The sequence below is a fragment of the Mytilus trossulus genome, chromosome 7, assembly GCF_036588685.1.
Source record: "Mytilus trossulus isolate FHL-02 chromosome 7, PNRI_Mtr1.1.1.hap1, whole genome shotgun sequence".
Lineage (NCBI taxonomy): Eukaryota > Metazoa > Mollusca > Bivalvia > Mytilida > Mytilidae > Mytilus > Mytilus trossulus.
In genome coordinates this window covers 26709891-26733618 of record NC_086379.1, presented here as the reverse complement: position 1 = coordinate 26733618, position 23728 = coordinate 26709891, and the positions used below count along the sequence as shown (strand labels likewise).

The window sequence follows — 23728 nt, the reverse complement described above, 5'->3', positions numbered from 1 at the left end:
CGGAGCCTTGGCTCACACCAAACAACAAGCTATAAAGGGCCCAAAACTACTAGACTAGTAATAATTAGTGTAAAACCATTTAAAGAGAAAACCAACGGTCTTATCTATATAAAAAAAAACGAGAAACGAGAAACACATATAAATTACATAAACAAACCACAACTACATGTACTGCACATCAGATTCCTGACTTAGAACAGGGGCAAACCATATATACCATATCATAGGAATCCAAACTAATTTATGGTGCACTAACTTTCATCTTAAAGGTGAGTGCATCAAAGCAAGTACATAACATTTTTCATCAAGAAATCTTCAAAAATAATGATACATAACAACACAAGGAATCTGGTGAGTGTTATGAGGTAATGCTATTTTGGGAAAGGTTAATGATCACTGAGAAAGAAGTGAGAAATAACTGACCGCATGCTGTCAAGGTAAACTCCCTTATCTTAATGACCGTAAATAACATGAATGTCAGCAATATATAGGCACTCTCTAAGGTTAAAACAGTTTATAATATATAGATATATAAGAAGATGTGGTATGAGTGCCAATGAGACACCTCTCCATCCAATTCATAATTTGCAAAAGTAAACCATTATAGGTCAAAGTACAGTCTTCAACTGGAGCCTTGGCTACAAACCAAACAACCAGCTATAAATGGGCCCCATAACGGCATAAGCACATTTTAACTTTGGTTTAAAAAATTAAATATGGAGAGGAGGTTTTATTCCAATGCAACAACTTCAGACTGAGACCTAAGGACAATGTTGTAATCAACTATGGGGCATTGTATCGCCTTCAACAATGAGCAAAGCCAATAACATATTGTAAGCTATATCAGTGGTCCCTTTGAATAACAAAAGGTTAATATTTGATTTTAATAAAAATCAGTGATTACCTGTGTATAACTGGACATCTCTGATGCTTTCATCAAATTTTACGTTGATCATTCTTTACAAAAAAAAACACACTCAAACATATCATTGTTATTTAAGCAAGCTATATGTATAACCCCCCCCCCCCCAAAAAAAAACCAGACTTATCAAAAGATTCAGACACACATACAATATAAACAAAGATCATCTACAACTCTCTGCAATAGTGTGTAATTAATGAAAGACATATTATACAGTGTACCTAGTGATTGGCATCACACCAAGCATAAAATCATTCCTGGAGTGGCTCCAAAGTGATGCAACCATCTTGTTCTTAAAAATGATAAGATTATCCGTGTCAGTGTCAAAATATAAAAAATATATCAGCTTTGCCTCAGTTTTTAAATCTTTAAATTCAGTAAAAAGGTAATGGAAACAGGTGATTTAAAAACAGACTTTCTGTCAGCACAATTTTAATATCTCAAAAATTTCAAATTTCATGATTCCAAAAACCTTCTGATAATATACATAGATGCATGTTTTAAATACATAAATAGTTCTTAAAATCTAAATATAACACAAAATGCATTAAAACTGACTCACAACTTGATAAACTTAACAAGTGTCAAAAGTAAATTTAATATTGTAAGATACCAGATACCAATATATCATTTTTTCATAGAGATTCACAGTCGATACTTAGATTTAAGGTTGATCACTAAGAATGATTGGATTGATTTATTGGTGTTTAATGCCCCTTTCAGCACTATTGTGCTATTTTGTGGCAGTTTTTTATCTGTGGTGGAAGCCGGAGTGCCCAGAAGGAACCACTTTGGTAGGAAAACTGACAATCTTAGTCAGATAAGATTGGAGTCAAACTTTAGGCATCTGTCATGGACAGGATTCAAACTAACACCCTCTGACAGTGTTGACAGGCTACTGTTTCAGTAGGACTACATGGATCACATGGCCACCCTGTCATGTGAAAGATTTAAACGCACACCCCCTGACAGTGTTGACAGGCTACTGTTTCAGTAGGACTACATGGATCACATGGCCACCCTGTCATGTGAAAGATTTAAACGCACACCCCCTGACAGTGTTGACAGGCTAATGTTTCAGTAGGACTATATGTACATGGACCACTTGGCCTGTTGGCCACCTTGGCCAATGCCCCCAATGAGAACATAGATCAGCAAAGAGTGAGCACTTAGTATGAACGATCATGGTCACTGAGATTTCAAACTGAATACTGGCATGATTGGGATTGAAGATTGCACATGATCACTAAGAATGAAGACTGTATAAATATTGACCTTAAGAAGTATTTTGGTTTGTACATGTTTAAACTGTTTAAACTCTCATGGTTTTTACTTTCCATGCAAAATTACATTGGGCAGTTTTCTGCATTTTGGTCAGGTTGTTGTCTCTTCAACACATCCCCATTTCCATCCTCAATTTTATATACAGTGCATGATTTATGTAGTTGTGAAACTTAAAATTATGTTCTAACTTACAGATGCAAGTTGTAGTTATTGTTTAAATTGAGTTATAAACAATGTTACCCTACTGTTATCTCTATCAGGTACCAGTTTACTGTTACACAATATATGTCAGGTAATTATCACATGCAGAAAACATTAACACTTACTAGGCATGTACAAATCAATCCAACAGCAAGAAAGAATGTTGTAAAATCAACACAGCAGATAAATAATCACAACATCCAAACTACTGAAAGAATGAAATAAGTCACGGAGGAATTAACATTTAAATTTGCCACTAACTTCAAAAGTGCCACCAGCTGGGATGTAATCAGAAACTGTTTGAACTCTTCAAGACCTGACCTAAGGTCATTGCCATGACTCCATAAAACAGTAGTTCATTCATACTCCCTCATACTAATGATGCTTTCAAGGAAACCAATGTGCTATCTATAGAACCTTATCACAAATTGACGGATGGATCAAACTTTATTGCAGAAATATTACAGATAGTATCAAGAACAGTCTGCATAACCACACTTGTTTGACAAATCACCATGTGTAGATTTTTTGAAGGTTTTATACCTGCATAAAAAAACTTTAGAATTGGCATTCTCGGAAACATTGTCTGACCACCTGTCTTACCAGACCTGCTTAGGTACATTGTTCAAATAAAAATGGTGAAGATTTAATTTGTTACTATGCTACAATTTTCTCTAAGATGACTTATCTTCATATCTCTTATCAGAATTTCTGATGCTATACCTTTGTATAAATAGTATATGAAAATTGCTGTCTATTTGTGGCTTTTTTCGGGAGATACCAAATTGACAATGAGTTTATATCCATGCTTAATTAGCACCAAATATATATGTGTCTCATAATGTAGGACACCATGCCCTTGCTAACTTTATCAGATTTCATATCAATGTTCAATGAACTGTGAAATCTAGGTCAAAATCCTAACTTGGCATAGATTTTAAAAGTGATTATTAAAATCAGCATGTACTAGGCTTCAAGTTGATGTGAACACAATTTTATCAGAAACTACCTTAAACCAAAACTTTCACCTTTATCTGGATAAATATTGCAGAGAGAAGATTAAAACAAAATTTTCTACTAATGTAGACAGGGCAAAAAAAACAGATGATTTGCAGTAGAATGTCAGATACAGAAAATACTAGTATTTTTGCCAAGGTCGAGGACTTTTCGTACAAAGTTTTAGACAATTCTAAAGTGAAAGTCATCACTTAAATAAAATTTTATATTTTTGTTCTCATGCATTTACAGCATTTTACATTAACTTTTTTTAATGCTTGGTTTCTTGGAACAGATTTAAAGTTATTTTTTTATTTTTGCTAAAAAAAAGGAGAGTTGTCTCATTGGCACTCACACCACATCTTCCTATATCTATATAAGGATGACACCGAAGGTAGATTTTTTCAGACAATATACCAGGAAATAATCAGGTACACAGGCATCTGACTAATCCTTTATCCTTATCATCAGAAAGAAAGGGAACTATACCAGGATTTTTATCTAAAAAGAAGTGCTTGCACAAGAAATAAAAAGATATTTATTTCTACATGGTTTATATTTACTCTTGTAATAATGTACACGCAGCTAAAAATTTAGTACATGTAATATGAACCACAATTTTAAAATCACAAATGCATTCATCTTTTAAAACTGTCATAAAAATTAAATGGTATTTAGAAAAAGTGATAAACATATTATGTCCTATTTTATATCTATCCCAAAGGCAAAATGGAGCAGACATTTAGAAGGTTTTAATACCATAATTATACAAGTATATCAGGTGTCTAAGGATAGAGCTTTAGGTTTCAAACACATGGTGATTTAAATCTCTTACAAATTATTCAAGGTTATCATTCGGAGTCAAAACATCAATCAGTCCAGTAATTATCCACTTCCCAACTCAATAATATAACACAACAAACTACAATTTAATCTCTATTTTGTTTGTTCTTGGGTGCTAGAGTTATCTCCCTTATCATAAGTCAATTTCCATTTCAGTTTAAACGACAGGAAATACTAGTAATGGACTTTATTGTATCTTCGCTTTTATCTGTTCTAGTACTGTGTACAGCACAATTAATTTGTCAATAAGTTATAAGCTAGTTCTACATGTATTGTAGAAAGCTGACAATGAAATCTGAATTGTTTTACAATTTACCTGAAACTAGCTAGAGCAAACAGATTTAGCAAATAAATAGTGACAGCTGTATTGCTAAAAATACATGTATATGATTATGTATTCTTGTTTTAAAGCTTATAATTTGATAGAAAAATTTTAAAAGAAAAATCTTAGTCAGACAAATTCTATCTACATTTTACATATAACTGTCTTCCTGTTTCTAATGAAAAAAATATACCAATTCATTAAATGAGAGTCTTTTCACTTACAATTATTTAAGTAAATTATAAACTTTGTTACTGTCAGAACTAGATAAACATTTCATAGACACAATACCAGGGTTAACATTTTGTATACCGGTGCATGATACATCTTTGCCAGTCCGTAAGTAAGGCACGTCAATGACGCTCAAATCAAAAAAGTTATAGACCCCCAAAAAAGTACAGAAAGTTGAAAAACACTGATCATGAGAATCCAAACTTCTGAAAGGTTTTGCCAACAGCCCAAGTTTTTATTCCAATTAATTTATAAAGTTATGGTTGAGGCACTTTCATGTATTAATGTATGCTGATCTGAATGGTTTTCATTCATATGATGTGTACTGTAACTAAATGTGCAGTTGCTTACTTCTTTATACATACATAACTTTGAGTGATTTGGTAAATGCTCATTACCGGAATATATATAAATTTGAGTGTATAATATATTGCCTTTCGATTGTTTTATCTCAATTTTTACTGATGCAGTTAATTCTGAAGTTATTTTGAATATTTTCCAACATATTTTTCTGATTCAGTAAAGATGAATTGGCCTCGGTTAATTATCTATTTACAACAGAAGTCTGCCAAAAAACTTTCTCTTCAATGTTGGAATGTTACATGTACATGTACCTTCTACCATTAAATAACACAATGATACCCTATATAATGATAAAGTTAAGTGTAAATGCATATGTATAAGAGGGGAAAAAATGAAGATTACTATTTGGAAAACTATATAATAAAACTTAAATAGGAAAAAATCACCTGATTTTACTTTTGGAAACACCCAATTTTATCAAGTTATCTAAGGCGATTCAGTTAAAAATATATATATGTATACATCATAAAAATTTTAACAGATTTTTTGAAACATAAAAATATATTCAATGCATTAATATATTCCACAACAAAATTATTGTCATCATTTGTCACGTCTTCAGTAGTAGTGGATCATTGATATATTCTGTGCAATCCATTGAAATATGAAGGGTTGGTCACGATCATTGAATAAAAGAGTGATATTTATCAATGTTGAAGGATTCTGCTTACCAGTACAATAATATATATACTAAGTTGAAAAAGAATTTCAAATTGTAAATTAAAAGAGGCTACAATTAATGGAAAACAACCCCACTAAGCATATACTCTCTAAATGATGCATATACCCTCAAGAGGCATACCATGTATACTCTCAAGATGCATATATACTCTCAAGGGGAATACTGGTCATCACTAATTTCTGTCATCAACAATGTTAAGAGCGTTTTTCTTGGGGGGGGGGATACATTTTCTTTTAAGGAGTTAAGTAATTATTTTCAGGAGGTTAACTTTTCCAGGTATGCATTTCACTTGCCAGTCAGGAGTGCAAAGTAAATAGTCATATATAGTTTTACACTAGTAATTTTGGGGCCCTTTATAGCTTGTTGTTCGGTGTGAGCCAAGGCTCCGTGTTGAAGGCCGTACTTTAACCTATAATGGTTTAATTTTTAAATTGTTATTTGGATGGAGAGTTGTCTCATTGGCACTCACACCACATCTTCCTATATCTATATATTCATTGTATCAATGATTTTTGCTGAATATTCATAGAGCCAATGCACAAGAGAGAAATTTAGATTTGATTTTCAGATTATCAATTACCTCTCAATTAGTAGCTTTCAGGGGCACATGCAGGGTGATATAGACATGCTAGATATAACATGCCAATGCTTAATTGCTATCTAGAGTGCATGACTGTTCATTAAGAAGTAGGGTTGTTCTGATTGCTGTTTCACAAAAATCTCTTTGACTCATATATATTTCACATACCTTTCTTGAGATTGCTCTAGAAAATAAATATACTGAACTACTGTTAAAGAGCATGCAGTGACCATAGGTGTAGTATTTGAATCTTTTCTGTCTCACATACAAGTGTTCATGATTAATTCCTCTCTCTTTTTTTTTTTTAAATCAAAACAGTACAATACTAGTAGGGGTTACTGTAGGACATGTTTAAATTTCTTTTAAATTTCTATGTGGACTTGCATTATCCTTTAATTCATTTTATATCAATCAATATTAATATATATATGTATTTCACATTATACCAACATTTAAAATTGGTTATAAACAATCATCTCATTTTTACATGAGCTGCAAATTAACATTTATCATCCTTCAATTCTCTAGCTAGGTAAAGTGAAACCTACAATTCAGAGAAAATGGTAAAGTGTTAATTAATCTATGTTTTAAAGTTTGGAAGAAAATCAAATATTTTTCTGTGAAATGTATCAAGCCTGTGGTTGTTCATCTAAAGTGAAATTGTTACTTGTCAATAACCTACGTTATTGTGATTATGATAAAATCCTATTTGAGGGGGTGTTATCCAAAAATTTGTGTATCGAAAAAACACACCTGTGCAATCAGGTTGTTTAAAACTCATAAATCATTTTTGTAGAAATGGTTAAGAAGGAAAACTTTAAATTCAAAGTTGCTACTCATACTTGGTTGTTATGAACCCAAATTATGTATCTGGTATGTCACTGGTCAATCACCAATTTAAAGCACCCATCTCTTATCTAGAGTGTAACAAAAGCTTTGAATTTACAACTGTTATTCAAAATTGACAACATAGGGTAGAGTTTATTTAATTTAAATAACACTGACAATATTACAGTATTTCTTCGTAAGAAGATGACCTTCATTATATTAATAAGACAATGGAATTTTAATTAACAATTCCTTCTTTAAGGCGACAAGTGCATCACAATTAGTTAATAGACGCATTTACATTGTATGCATCCATTGTACATTGTAAATTTAATATTTTCAATAGGTTTTAAAAGTGTGCAATAAAAGTACAAGGTAATAACAAAATAAAGGGTACTTTAAATCAATCATACATGGCCCTACAGCGTAAGGAATTTACAACTCTTTTTTAATGTCTCACATGTGCCCACTTTTCATGTCCTGTTGCTATGATAAGTATAATAGTAAATTTTGCAAAACATTTGGTATTGGTCTTAAATTTCTTGTGTTTACATGTTTAAAGTGCATTATATTTAATTGGTTCAAAACGTATTAAATGGTCAAATATATTATTGAAGATACATGTATTACCAGAAGGTCCAAAATGTATAACATACAAACTATTACACAACATTATGTACTTCATGTTTGTGTATACATCTCAGTGGGGATATTTAACATATTTGCTAATTAACCAAAAACGAAGACTTTAATTAGCCTGGCCTGCTATGATGAACATGACTTCCTTGATTATAACAGCAAGATTGATGCTGTTTGATGCCAAACAATAAATTTACCTGTCTTGTGCCAGATCTAGTCATGATAGAGCAATGGAACCATTCATATTACCCTAATCATCTTATTAAATATGAGTCAAGAAACTACTTCTTCAAATGATGATGCAAAAAACACCTAAATGTTCATCAGATACATAATCGTTATCACTGTTACTCCCGAGCTGTTACTGATCCAAATTCTCTTCAACTCTGTAATTCTTATTCAATATCATTTAAGACATTATTTATTTTTCATTTTATAGGACACCTTATTTAACTCCAAACTATCAAAATGACAAATAATGTGACCTATTTAACTGTTTTCATATTCACACAATATGCTACAATACAATAATATAAAGTTATCAATTCAAAGTAAAATTGTTGACAAATAATCTATTACGAATAACAGAATGGTGACGACTATTATCAGGTTCACATAAAAAACTAATTCACTTCAAATTTCTAATGGTTTTAAATTTTTATTCAGTTTCTTATAAAATCTCTCAAGCACATCCAAACCAGTCTCATGAGAAATCTATCAGTGCATGTTTACATTTTATAGGATAATAATACAAACATTATACTTTGTATATTTACTTAAATTACACTTCAAACAATTAACACAAGAAATCAAACTGCTACATAACATATAAATTGTATGTTGTACACTGTAGTCTTTAAATGTTTGTTTTGGGTTTCTTTTCCTGGATATTTGAACATGTACAAATGTACATGTAGTTGTACACAAATTTAACATATTAAATATGAATGGTAATAACATTTAAATCTTCTTTTACTACTGTAAGAAAATTTTGCATTGAAAAGTAACTTGGAAATTATTTATATTTGTATACTGCTGCATTTCTCTATTTGTGCTAATAAAAAATCAGAAAAGTTTACAAAACTTTTAGTTAGCTAAAACTGTTTGCAGTATTTTGTCACCTTTCCAAAACATTTTAAAACTTACCTTTGCTATTTTAATTGGTTCGTTGAAATCACATCCTCCCTGGAATCTAAATCCCCAGGGTGATCCACCCTTTAAAGTTACAGTGTACATTACGAATCGGTTGAAACCGCCATCAAAAGAATAATACTAAGGTGAGAGTCGAGTGGGATATTTGATGCATACGGAATCCAAATATATACGTTATGTATCGCATGTGAAGACTCAAGAAGGAAAATAAATGTAACTATAATGTAACAAGGATCCTCTTTGATAAAAAATATTGATTTAAAATTAAATCACACAAATTCTATGTCAATTTTCTTTGTCGAAATCCAGTACTGCATCTCCAACAGGGTTTCATAGAGATCAAAAAGTAAAGTGAAACCAAAATATTCTCCTGTTGCTTAATTCTGTATAAACATTGAAGAATTCGACAGACTAATGCCCTGTTATGACCATCATAACAGTTATACTCTTATCAGACAGTTGTTTACTACTGAAATGTGGGATAATCCCTAACCAAAACAAAAATCATCTGCTCAGCATGTGCCCTTCTTTTTTACATTCAAATCAATGAAGTAATCCGAGAGTTACCGAATGTCTTAATCATTTCCGGTTTGTCAAGATAAACAAACTCAAGTCATGGGTAAGCAAGTTTATATTAAGGTTTTTCAACTTACTAGACCTTAAACATAGAAAGTGGTAGATTACACAGTAACTATCAACCCTTTGATTTTATTTTCTCAGAATGCAAACAAGGAAAACACAAAGTATCATTGAAATCAGTGTGTCTTAAACAGATAAACAGATAAAATACAAAGATTTTATGATGAATCAATACAACAATGAACATGTATCAATTTGTGTGAGTTTGTGGTCCAGTGGTTAAGACTGATACCTACAGTGCTTAAGGTCCCGATTTCGATTCTCACTCGGGCGCTAAAAACCATTAAGGTACAGTATTCGACAATCGATTGATTAGACAAGAGTTGATTTTTCCTTCAGGTTTTAATTCAATTCAATTAAAAAGAATGAATTGAATAGACACATTAACGATCGATTTATTCAACAAATCTTTAATGATAGATACGATCGATAACGATTGAACATTGTTTGTCGATTCAATCAACTCAATGTATTTATGATGGATACTCGATTGTAATGATTGATACGATTGATAACGATTGAACATAGTTTGTTGATTCAATCAACTCAATGCATACGTGTTATGACATACATGTGATTCTTCCGGCGGGAGTCAAAATCTCCCGCTTATAAGACCCTCTTCCATACCTCCCGTTAAAATTTGAAATCTTCCGCTTTTTGAAAATGTCAACCTCAAAAATTTTCAGTAGAATTTTTTGTTTACAAAATTGATACTGACAGAAAAAAAGTCCGAGAAACTCGAAATTAATATCGGAAAAGTCCGAGAAAAGCGGAAGTTTCCTTTAACTGTTTTGATGTCAAAAGGTATATAGCCTTGAGTTATCTATGAAGGTGTTAAGGATTAGACTGTATATTCAGCAATAAAAGAGTATTGGCAATTACCTGGTGATCAACTAGCAAGTTTAAGACACATGCCTACATGATTAAAAGTGAAATTCTGACAATGGATTAATTAAAGTTGTATAAACAACGACTTTTTTGTGATGCTGTTAAAATCATTGAACAGTTATATTACTTACATGTAGCATCAAGACAAGTGTCTTAATGAACTCAAACATGATATGTATGCCTGTTACACTTGTTGCAAAGCTGACTATGGTGACAGTAATGACTTGATCAAATATATGGAAACAGCAAACCCACCAGAAAGTTCACAACTCTATTAATTCAACACCACAGTTCAGTTAGTGATACCAAAATTAACAATGAAGCTTAAGCAGAAATACTTTTTACCAACTATATATGATGGGTGACAAAAACCATTGCGTACGTCGATAAAAATGTCGATAAAAAATCTCCAGTTATGAGGCCCAAACTCCAGCTGAAAATTTCCAAATCTCCAGTTGTGACTTGACAACTCTGTCACATGTATGTTATGATGAAGACTCGATCGTAACGATCGATACGATCGATAACGATTGAACGTCATATGTCGAATCAATCAACTCAATGTATTTTGATGAAGACGTCACTCGATCGTAACGATCTATACGATCGATATAGATTGAATGTCGAATCAATCAACTCAATGTATTTTGATGAAGACGTCACTCGATCTATACGATCGATATCGATTGAACTTTATATGTCGAATCAATCAACTCAATGTGTTTCATGAAGACTCGATTAAACGCCATATATGGAATCAATCGACTTAATTTGTTAATGGTATAAACTACTTAATAAATTTTATTAATAAAGATTTAAAAAAATAAGTTGTATTACTGTATTTCCCACTTCAGCACTGATGGAGAAAAACTCTATGAAAATAATATATGTCAGATTGGGTACGGAGATATTAGTATAGTGAACATAAAACGTACACATAATTTAAACAGATACAAAAGTTGAAGCATAGGAATTTGCTGTTTCAAAGACTTTTTACACTGATAAAACATTTTTAACATTAATTCAAGTTTGAAGAAGATTAATAGCAACAGTTTCAGGAGAGAAAAATATGAATGTCACAAAAATGTGTATTGTAGTAGCCAGTTTATGACAGTAGTATATATAGATCATAAAAATGAAGAAACTGAAGTGAGTAAACAAACATGAAAATTATTATCAAATTAATATTAGAGGAAAGATCGTTCAATGTGTCTGCTTGTGCTGTAGTATGTAAATATATGCTGGCTTAATTGCGCATATACATTTTTTATAGCTGTATTAAATATAAGCCATCTAGAGTCGTAGACTGTATTTGTGTGCCTTTTAGCGCCGTAGGCTACATGTCAATTTATCAATTAGCACCGAAGTCTATGTTGTTGTGTCAGACTCCGGTTAGGGTTGGAGCAGGAACATATATATTACTGTATACTGTTCCCAGGTTGGAGTTCGGGTGACAGTAAGACTGCATACGACTACTAGCGCCGTAGGCTGTGTCAATATGCCGCCTAGCGCTGTAGGCTGTGTCAATATGCCTCCTAGCGCCGTAGGCTATGTTATTGTATCAGACGTAGGTTATGGTTAAAGTTAGAGTAATAGTAAGACTGTATTAAATATACTTCTACCGCCATAGATTGTGTCTATATGTCACCGAGTGCTACCGTAGACTATGTTATTGTGTTAGACCTAGGTTAGGGTTAGATTTAGGGTTATATTAAGATTGTAATTAATATGCCTTCTAGAGACGTAGGCTGTGTAAATATGACACTTAGGAGCGTATACTATTTTATTGTATCATACTTAGGTTAGGGTTAGAGTTGGTGTAATAGTAAGAATGTATTAAATATAAGCCATCTAGCGTCGTCGACTGTGTTGATGGGCCTTAATTGGAGCACCGTAGGCTGTGTCAATGTATCGCCCAGCACCAAAGTCTATGTTATTGTGTCAGACTAAGGTAAGGGTTAGAGTTAGGTTGACAGTAAGACTGTAATACATACAGATTCTAGAGCCGTAGGTTGTGTCAATATGATATACCGTAGGCTATGTTATTGTATCAGACTTAGGTTAGGGTTAAAGTTAGAGTAATAGTAAGACTGTATTAAATATGCATTCTAACGCCGTAGGCTGTGTCAATACGCCGCCATTACCGTATGCGTATGTTTATGACCATCCGTCCTCGTCAAAACTATGTTTAAACTATTTTTCGAAAAATTCACATACTGTGAATTACAACAAAGCACACTAAGATTTAAAAACTTAAAAAAACACACTGAGAATTAAAAATTACACACTTAGAATTGAAAATTACACACTGAGATTTCCTAAAGATTCACTGGGATTACAAAAATGAAAAACACACACCTAGCTATATATATATATAGACTTTTTTATTGTGTCATACTTATGTTAGGGTTATATGCCTTCTAGTGCCGTAGGCTATATATGTATATATGTCGCCGAGCGGCACCATAGGCTATGTTATTGTATCAGACTTAGGTTAGGGTTTAGGTCAGAGTAATAGTAAGACTGTATTAAATATGCCTTCTAGCGCAGAAAGCTGTGTTAATATGCCTTATAGCGCCGTATGCTGTGTCAATATACGCCGCCTAGCGCCTTATGCGTATGTTATTGTATTAGACTAAGGTTATAAGAATATCTATTAAAATACAGAGTTGACTGAGTTGACCATATTTATCAACACTCATAATTAGTTTGTAATTTTAATGAAGAGTTGACTGAGTTGATTAAATTTATCAACTGTGGAACAATCGTAACGATTCAATATGATCGATACGATCGTGCAACATTTAAAATATATAAAAAAACATAAAGTTGACTGAGTTGATTAAATTGATCAACTGTGACACAATCGTGTCGATTGAATACAATCGATACGATCGTGCAATGTTTAAAATATAAAAAAATAGAGTTGACTGAGTTGAATAAAATGTTCAACTGTGGCACAATTGTAATGATTGAATACGATCGATACGATCGTGCAACGTTTTAAATATATAAAAAAATAGAGTTGACTGAGTTGATTAGATTTATCAACTGTGGCACAATCGTAACGATTCAATATGATCGTGTCGATCGTGCAACGTTTAAAAAAAATTAGAGTTGACTGAGTTGATTCAATTGATCAACTGTGGCACAATCTTAATGATTGAATACGATCGATACGATCCTGCAACGTTTAAAATATAAAAAAATAGAGTACACTGAGTTGATTAAATTGATCAACTGTGACACAATTGTAACGATTGAATACGATCGATACGATCGTGCAATGTTTAAAATATAAAAAAAATAGAGTTGACTGAGTTGATTAAATTGATCAACTGTGGCACAATCGTAACGATTGAATACTATCGATACGATCGTGCTCCACTTAAAATAGGAATATACAGTTGACTGAGTTGATTATATTGATCAATCGTGGCACTATCGTATCGATTGTATATGATCGATACGATCGTGCTCCACTTAAAAGAGGAATATACAGTTGACTGAGTTGATTATATTGATCAATCGTGGCACTATCGTATCGATTGTATATGATCGATACGATCGTGCTCCACTTAAAATAGGAATATACAGTTGACTGAGTTGATTAAATTGATCAATCGTGGCACTATCGTATCGATTGTACACGATCGATACAATCGTGCTCCACTTAAAATAGGAATATACAGTTGACTGAGTTGATTATATTGATCGTACAGTTGACTGAGTTGATTAATCCAGACACTAAGAAAGTTTGTAAATTTGGTACAACAATTGATTGAATCGACACATTGACACAATCGAATACAGTTGACAAGATAATTATACTATAAAAAAAATATTGTCGAATCAATCGATTGTCGAATACTGTACCATACTCCTAAAAACATCAGTACATCAGAAGGGTAATTTTCACCCTCTCACACACATCTCTGGTACCCAGACCAGAGTTTAAACTAAAATGGGTACTTTGAGGGCCTTGGTTTGTCAAAGATGTCCCCTACTTTGACCTGGAGATCAATCTTCTGATATCCCTCTGGTTTGCCTGTTTCCATTGCGTGGCCCGGTGGTTATCTCCAAGTAATTTGGCTTCCTCCACCATAATTACAGACAGTGTTGGGTGAGGATTGTTCTGGTGGTGGGAAAATATTGTAAAGGACACATCTCCATTAATCCTTAGGGAGTGTACATGGATCCCCTGTACCCTTGCAGGTCATTGATATTTTGTAAGCTGTTGCAGACTTTCAGTAGTAATCTTGCATTTTAGTTTGAAGGAGAATATGAGTTCTGACTCCATTAATCATGCTGGACTTTGACTTTGGAGTGTATATATTATTTGTGAAATGTTTCTGAATACATGAAGTACGAAAATAAGGAGATGTGGTATTATTTCCAGTAAGACATCTATCTACATGTACAAAATGATGTACCAAAAGACAAAAGGTCATGAAAGAAGTTTTGTTAATAAGATCTATATGTACTTGTGCCAGATAATTTACACTGATTTGGCTTTGTTTCATGTATTGGCACAGATTCACTTAATAGTTTCAAAGAGGATTTTAGGCTCATAGTCATACTTTAAGTATCTTTGGGATTTTCACTAAATATTCAAATGTTGCTGTTATTATGAGGCTTTATCACAACAAAATGTTTTTGATATAGACATGCAATGTGTTAACATTTCAATAGAAAATTCAGTGTCTTGATTTTGAAAGACTATGATTTTAAGACACTTCTAAAATGTTTTTGTAATCATGATTTATTATGCAAATTGTTTACAAATGTACATGTAGGTTTATTTTTAACCGGATTTTTGGGACAAAAATGTCGGTTATTGATTTGGGGATGTTCAACCAAAGCTTTTAAAATTTTGAAAGATTGAAAAATGGTGTTTCCAGTCGTGTCCGTGCATTTTCTCATGAACCATTCAACCAAAGCTTTTAAAATTTTAATATGATGTTACTGACAACTAAATGAAGGTCAAGTTCAATAATGTCGATTTTTACTTTTACCGTTCAGGAGTTATGGTTCTTGAAAGATTGAAAAATGGAGTTTCCAGTCGTGTCCATGCATTTACGCATGAACTGTTCTACAAAAGCTTTTAAAATTTTAATATGTTGTTACTGACAACTAAATGAAGGTCAAGTTCAATAATGTCGATTTTTACTTTTACCGTTCAGGAGTTATGGTTCTTGAAAGATTGAAAAATGGAGTTTCCAGTTGTGTCCATGCATTTACGCATGAACTGTTCTACCAAAGCTTCCTAAATTTTAATATGTTGTTACTGATGACAAAATGGAGGTCAAGTACAATAATAACGATTTTGACTTTTACTGTTCAGGAGTTATGGTTCTTGAAAGATTGAAAAATGGTGTTTCCAGTCGTGTCCGTGCATTTTCTCATGAACCATTTAACCAAAGCTTTAGAAATTTTTATATGTTGTTACTGATGACAAAATAGAGGTCAAGTTCAATAATGACGATTTTGACTTTTACTGTTCAGGAGTTACGGTTCTTGAAAGATTGTAAAATGGAGTTTCCATTCAAATTGTTGCATTTACTCATGAACCATTCAATCTAAGCTTTTCAAATTTTAATATGTTGATACTGATGACAAAATGGAGGTCAAATTTGATATTGACGATTTTCACTTTCACTATTCATCAGTAATGGTTCTTGTGATATTGCCTTGACACAAACAAATGTTAATAAGTCGGTTTGCTGTCGTTGTGACAGCCTCTTGTTGGAATTTTCATCCAATCATATTGTGAAAAATAAAAGAGAGAAGTGCATGAGATATTTTCAGGTTTTACTTGCTGTATTTTTATGTTAACTTATTATCATAAAAATTGAAACCGTATACATTTGTACATTCAATGTAGGTACATATATTATTTTATCCATTCCCTAATGAAGTTACTAAAAGAAGCATTCAATTCTTAATTAATTCTATTTAATATCAAGTGATATCCAATTCTCTCAAAAAATCACCAGAAACAGTTAGTTTGTATACGTGTAGTGCATTGTAAATATCATAATATGCGTATCAGCCTGAAAATGCATGAAATATTTGCCACTGGATGTTAAGCAACCAATAATCAATAAATCATATTTTTTGTAGAAAAGTAAAATCAGAAAACAGTCATGGTGACATGAATTTATGTTTTGTGCATGAATAGTATTGCATGGATATAAAAACAAAGTTAACAATTTTGAAAATATCAGTAGTCAAATAAAATTCATGTAAAAGAAAAAAGAAGGATAATATATTTCCCCAGCTGTTAATATCCCCTGAATACCTTTCTTAATTGACTAATATTTTCATAAACATTTTTATATATATGTTTTTAGTTATCTACAACATTGATTCTATTTTATGATATTAACATTTGGAAAAATAGTCACCAATACACTGACTGAGTCTCTGATTGTTACAATTATGTAACATAAATATAATTAGTTTAGGGTAAATTTCATCCTTACTTGGTAATAGCTGATTATTTTAAGCATTGAGGAAAATACATGGAAATTAGTAAGTTATTGGATTGAATTGCCAGTCCCATATAGCTATAAGTCATGGTATGTATTGACAGAATAAAGGACTTTTGTATTGATCATTTTCTCTACCATTCCAGTTAAGTTTCAATCGTAGTTCAAATTTATACGTTAAATAATTTTGTGGGACTAATCTGCTGTTTTGTAATAGATGTATAATTAACCATTTCATGTTGGATAATCAAATGGAAAATTTGTTTCCTACAGCTGAAGGTCAGCCATCAAAAGTACAGAAGATGTTAGAAAAGTTACAGATTTTGGATAATGAAGTCGAACAGAACCAAAGTTTAGATAGAATATTGAATTATCTGACAAGCGCTGACAATGGTAAGATATGTTTTATAAACATTTTACTTAATTGTCATCATACAATGTTCACTTAAGGAGTAATGTAAGTACAAAATTGACGTATGATGTAATTTTAAAGGTGCAGAATATATATCTGTTTCTTAGTACAAAATGTATAAGAAAATTTTGCTGATGTTGTCGATTGTAACATACTCACTATTTGTTCCAGAAATAAAATTTGGATTTATACTGACATAAAGAGTCTTTTGTTTACCATTATTAATTGTGAAAAAAGACCACCATAAAACAGCTTCAACATAAAATTGCTTAAGTTGCAAAACTACTGTACTGGCATTTCAGAAATGCACTTGGAGAACAGTGGTTCAACCTTAATTTTCTTATCTTGTAGAATTGTCCTTGACCTTTGACAAAGAGGGATGCATTGTTCTTGACCTTTGACAAAGAGGGATGCATTGTCCTTGACCTTTGACAAAGAGGGATGCATTGTTCTTGACCTTTGACAAAGAGGGATGCATTGTCCTTGACCTTTGACAAAGAGGGATGCATTGTCCTTGACCTTTGACAAAGAGGGATGCATTGTTCTTGACCTTTGACAAAGAGGGATGCATTGTCCTTGACCTTTGACAAAGAGGGATGCATTGTTCTTGACCTTTGACAAAGAGGGATGCATTGTCCTTGACCTTTGACAAAGAGGGATGCATTGTCCTTGACCTTTGACAAAGAAGGATTCATTGGCCTTGACCTTTGACAAAGAGGGATGCATTGCCATTAATCTCTGAAATATTCTTAAACCCTACCAGTTAAAGGCTTTAACACATATGTTTATAAAATTTTAGTCTGTTCATCCATCCAATGGTTAGAAATGTATAATATGAGGCAGGAATTACCTGTGAATGGGGACGAAGTCGATGATTTTTTCTTTTTTTTAAATCATCAATGTTAAAAAGAGAAACGGAAATACCCTAACGTTTCCGATTTTGGTTCTGTTGTTAGGGATTTTAGTTGTGACGTTATTTAAGTTATGACATCATATCCAATGTAAACAAAGAAACGCTGTCATCAGGTAACGTTTTTTTCAATAATTTTTTTTTTTAAATGAATTAGTATTAATTCTTTTCTTAGAATGGTAATTATACATTTTATTCAAAGTCTCATGTAAACAAGACCGGAAACAGAAGTAGATTTCTGCGCCGATCCGGAAATTCAAAAACACGACAAAAAAAAATGAACAATTTTGAGCTCATTAGTACAATGAAAAATTCGGGAAATTTTCCCCGATTTTTTTAAATTTTTTTTATTGAATTTTCTACTGTTATAGGGGACTTCATCCCCATATTAATAAAAGGAGATGTAGGCTACACTTCTATATATATGTCAAGAGTCTAGTAACACAAAAAACAATAGAAAAACAGAAGACACTATGTCAATCTCCTAATCATATTCTAGAGAAAAAAAATACATGAATAAAATAGCCAAAGTCTTTCTGAGATGTGCAAAAAAACATCATGACATGGCTAACGGCAACCACCACTACCATGGTTCCTTACTCAACAAACATCATGACATGGCTAACGGCAACCACCACTACCTTGGTTCCTTACTCAATGCTTTTACATGTTGAAAATATATTGTGAATGTAGGATTATTATACCAGAGGAAATCTTTAACAGATAGTAAGCACAAATCATCTATTTTATTTATTAAGACAATATTATTCACAAATTTCATGTGGAGGATACAAGCTCTGATTATATGATCATCACATTTAAATGTAATTCAGGCTGTTTGCACAATATAAGAATGATGTTTGAATTAACAACTTAGCTGGATTTTGAAATCTATCAATCCTGATCATGATTAATTGAGGAGATCAGTTTGCAAGTCTAGTTCTTTAAACATATTTAAAAATTGTGTTAAACATTTGGACTGACATGGTAATAACATGTCTTAGAAAATTCAAATGTTTTACATTCAATTGATCTGCACTTAAGGTACATGTATGTATACACTATTTTTAAAGAATTCTGGAAAAGATGACCCATAAGACAAAAACAATTTACATTTAGCCAGTTTCAAGAATGAAATAATTATTAATTAGTCAGTGCATCACTACTCATTAGAAAAAAGGAGAAAAGACCATGCATGTATCACTTAATCTAAATGACTTCGTTATTTCAGAAGAGACAGTTGAGGAAGCCATAGAAACAGCTGCTGAAGGTGGAATGTTAGATGATCTCTATAGTATACTGACCAATACTAAAGGAGAAACTCAGTCAAAAGTCATACAAATATTAGCTGAACTCGCTAAAGTTGGTGAGTATAGACAAAATTAGTGGTTCAGACTTTGTCATAAGTCATACAAATATTAGATGAACTCGCAAAAGTTGGTGAGTATAGACAAAATTAGTGGTTCAGACTTTGTCATAAGTCATACAAATATTAGATGAACTCGCAAAAGTTGGTGAGTATAGACAAAATTAGTGGTTCAGACTTTGTCATAAGTCATACAAAAGTCAAATATTAGCTGAACTTGCAAAACTTGGTGAGTATAGGCAAATTCATAGGAACAGACTCAGTCAAAGGTCATACACATATAAGATGAACTTTCAAAACTTGGTGAGTATAGGCAAATTCATAGGGACAGACTCAGTCAAAGGTCATACAAATATAAGCCGAACTGTCAAAACTTTGTGAGTATAGGCAAATTCATAGGGACAGACTCAGTCAAAGGTCATACAAATATAAGATGAACTTGCAAAACTTGGTGAGTATAGGCAAATTCATAGGGACAGACTCAGTCAAAAGTCATACAAATATTAGCTGAACTTGCAAAAGTTGGTGAGTATAGGCAAATTCATAGGAACAGACTCAGTCAAAAGTCATACAAATATCAGCTGAACTTGCAAAAGTTGGTGAGTATAGGCAAATTCATAGGAACAGACTCAGTCAAAAGTCATACAAATATCAGCTGAACTTGCAAAAGTTGGTGAGTATAGGCAAATTCATAGGGACAGACTCAGTCAAAAGTCATACAAATCTTAGCTGAACTTGCAAAAGTTGGTGAGTATAGACAAATTCATAGGGACAGACTCAGTCAAAAGTCATACAAATATTAGCTGAACTCGCTAAAGTTGGTGAGTATAGACAAAATTAGTGGTCCAGACTTTGTCATAAGTCATACAAATATAAGCTGAACTTGCAAAAGTTGGTGAGTATAGGCAAATTCATAGGGACAGACTCAGTCAAAGGTCATACAAATATAAGCTAAAATTGCAAAACTTGGTGAGTATAGGCAAAATTAGTGGTTTCGAAATTTGTCATAAGTCATACAAACATAAGCTGAAATTTCAAAGCTTTGTGAGTATAAGCAAATTCATAGGGACAGACTTAGTAAAAAATCTTTCAGATATTAACTGAACAGGCAAAAGTTGGTGTGTGTAGGCAAATTCAGTGGGAAAGACTTGATCAGTCAACAGTCATATATATATTTGCTAAATATGCAAAAGTTGATGAATATAGGCAAATTTAGCAGAAGAAAATTGGTCTAGAGTTATACAGAAAAAAACTAATCCTGCAAAAGTTGGTGAGTATGGACAAATTCAACAGAACAAAATCAGTCATCAAATGTACTAATATAGTAAAGCTAACTTTGTAAAATTTTGTAGGTTTAATGTAGTAAAAACTTATACATTTGTAATAGGTTTCATTGAAATAGTAATTCAAAAGATGGACTTGAGACAAGTTGTGAGTATTAGCAATACAACAGGACATACTAATTCCAAAGTCCATATTAGTTGAACTTACAAAATTTTGGTAAGTCCAAAGTACAGAGATATTACGTAAACTGGTGAAAGTACAAAATGTATTAGTCACATAAACAAGACTGACAAAGTGTTGAGTTAAGCTCATCTTGGCGGCAGTTTATAGTAAGTGATTTACTCACTAAGTGTGAAGTTGTTCAAAACTGAATAAATTGTCTGTAGAATGTCACAGATATTTAACACCAGTGGAAATAGCTTATAAATGGGAACCAATATAACTATAGACTGGCATAGTAAAAACATTTGTCAGTTGTAGGCGTAAATGAAAAAAATTGATGACTTTTGTCAAATACAACGATTCTTGTTTAGAAATTCCAATATTTAACATACAATTTATGTTCCCTCCTTTAACATTAAGTTCATTTATAAGAATGTATCAACATTGGTGTTTACATATTTCTGTAAAAGATGTTTCAGACTTAAAGTTCATTTATAAGTATGTCTATCAAATTTTGTGTTTGTATATTTCTGTAAAAGATGTTTCAGAGTTTTATTTGCCAATAACATCGAAACCTCAAGTTACAGTAAATGGGCTATGTCACAGATTTCAGTAAAATTTTGCATACAAGTCTGGCTCGATGAACTTCAACTGAAAATCGAAATAAAAATAATGCATTTATCTTATTTATCATTTGAAATATTACTGATTGAAATCTTACAAAATGGGTGAACATTTGTATAGAAAGCATATAAAATCGACGAAAACCCTTCTAAAATTTGTCCTAAAATCGCCAAATCTCTAATTCTACTCCATAGATTTTTCTTAAAAAACTATATGTTGTTGATACATAAATTTCTGTTATTATGATGCAAAATAAAGATAGGGTCACCAAATTAGTTTTTACGGTATTCATCATTCAAAGTTGCGTTTTTTGTGAAAAAATCCAACAAAACGTCGAAATTATCGTAACGTTATCACGTTGCAGGCCGTAAAACGTTGATTTTTGGCGTTTCTCACTAAGAACAAGGTAACAAATTGATTATTAGACAAAAAACGAAGTCGGTGACCCCATAATTATTTTATATCATTAAAACAGAAATTTATGTGTCAACAATATATAGTTTTTAAAGAAAAATCTATGGAGTACTAGTAGAATTAGAGATTTGGCGATTTTAAGACAAATTTTAGAAGGTTTTTCGCCAATTTCATGTGCTTTCTATACAAATATTCACCCATATTAAAAGAAACCAATCTACAATTTCTCAGTTAATAAAAGAGATCAATGTATTATTTTTTCGATTTTCAGTTGTAGTTCAACGAGCCAAGGTTGTATACAAATTTTTAGCAAAATCTGCGATATAGCCCATTTACTGTTCCTTGACCTTAAGTCTAACAGCTTTCCTTTAATGTAATATTTTCACTTCCTGGTCCCTGATCAGTATTGCAATTTATCAGAATTTTGACAGGATTCTACCAAGTCATTAGATAGAAAAATTATTTGGAACAGAAGTAATTTATTTAAAACCAATATTACATTTCTATAGAATTTCTCTACTGAGATCAATTACTCTTGTTTTCACTGTTAAATTTTAAAATTGTGTTTCTTAATTACGAGAAAATTGAAAAAAAAATACAAATAGAAAACTGATTTGATGTGAATAAACAGAATAATAAATAACCTATTTTCAGAGGCCTTGAGAGTTCCTTGTGTCAACTTGGGATTTGTTCCAATACTCCTTCCAATTTTGGAATCGGAAGACATCTCCATAGCAACACAAGCTTGCAGAACTTTGGGAAATATCTGTTTTGAAAATGGTGAGCAAATTTACAAATAGTAAGACAATAATCAAATTTGAGTCTGATAATCCTTGAAACATGGCAAGAGTAATTACCGATATAAATGAATCAATCAACCGATTGTTGAGAAGTTATCAAGTCTATTTTGAAGTGAGCCGTATGATAAAGTCAAAAGGAAGTCTTCAGTGCTATCAGTTGGAATAGGCAATCCAATAATGGTGTTGTGTACGGGAAAGTATGCACAGAGCAATAATCATGCACAATCTCCTTTACTCTGGAAATTAAAATTGACGGTCCTTCTAATTTAATATCTGTTGACACGGTATATTGGGTAAATTGCTAGATGTTTACTGAATTTCAATGGAAAATTGTTTTCACTTTGAAGGAATATCTATGCTGCCTAAATTTTTGTTATACACATGAAACAGTGTTTCTTTTTTATCATGCTATAACTTCAATAGTAGTTTACACCCTCTTGTTAAATAATGTCTGCATATTTCTTGTAAAACATTAAGAAATTAGGAGACATAGGATAAATATTTTGAAGTGAATGCAATAATTAATAAAATTGAAAATTACTTGAAGACTTCATATTTGTATTTGCTAAAACTGTAATTATTAGATGTTAATGATTTTTAAAGGCTCATACAATGAAATTGATTTTATAAAACATATTTCCTGTGAGATGTCTAAAAAGATCTATATCAAAATTTGTTACCAAACTTTTTTTTTA

At 32.0% G+C, this 23728-nt stretch overlaps 2 protein-coding genes across 9 annotated transcripts in view; one reads left to right on the top strand and one right to left on the bottom strand.

The window, feature by feature from the left end:
• LOC134724854 (uncharacterized) overlaps nt 1-9519 on the bottom strand; it is a 120131-nt gene extending 110612 nt beyond the window's left edge. For all 8 annotated transcript variants that reach the window (XM_063588152.1, XM_063588157.1, XM_063588153.1 and 5 more), the window contains exon 1: nt 9038-9519. In XM_063588152.1, the coding sequence (XP_063444222.1) occupies nt 9038-9127 (90 nt within the window). In that variant the 5' untranslated portion in view covers nt 9128-9519. The remainder of the gene's footprint in view (nt 1-9037) is intronic.
• Nucleotides 9520-9566: 47 nt separating this feature from the next.
• Nucleotides 9567-23728, top strand: part of LOC134724855 (rap1 GTPase-GDP dissociation stimulator 1-B-like) — a 64713-nt gene continuing 50551 nt past the window's right edge. Inside the window, exons 1-4 of the mRNA XM_063588161.1 lie at nt 9567-9662; nt 17335-17454; nt 19615-19749; nt 22888-23013. Of these exons, the coding sequence (XP_063444231.1) occupies nt 9659-9662; nt 17335-17454; nt 19615-19749; nt 22888-23013 (385 nt within the window). The 5' untranslated portion in view covers nt 9567-9658. The remainder of the gene's footprint in view (nt 9663-17334; nt 17455-19614; nt 19750-22887; nt 23014-23728) is intronic.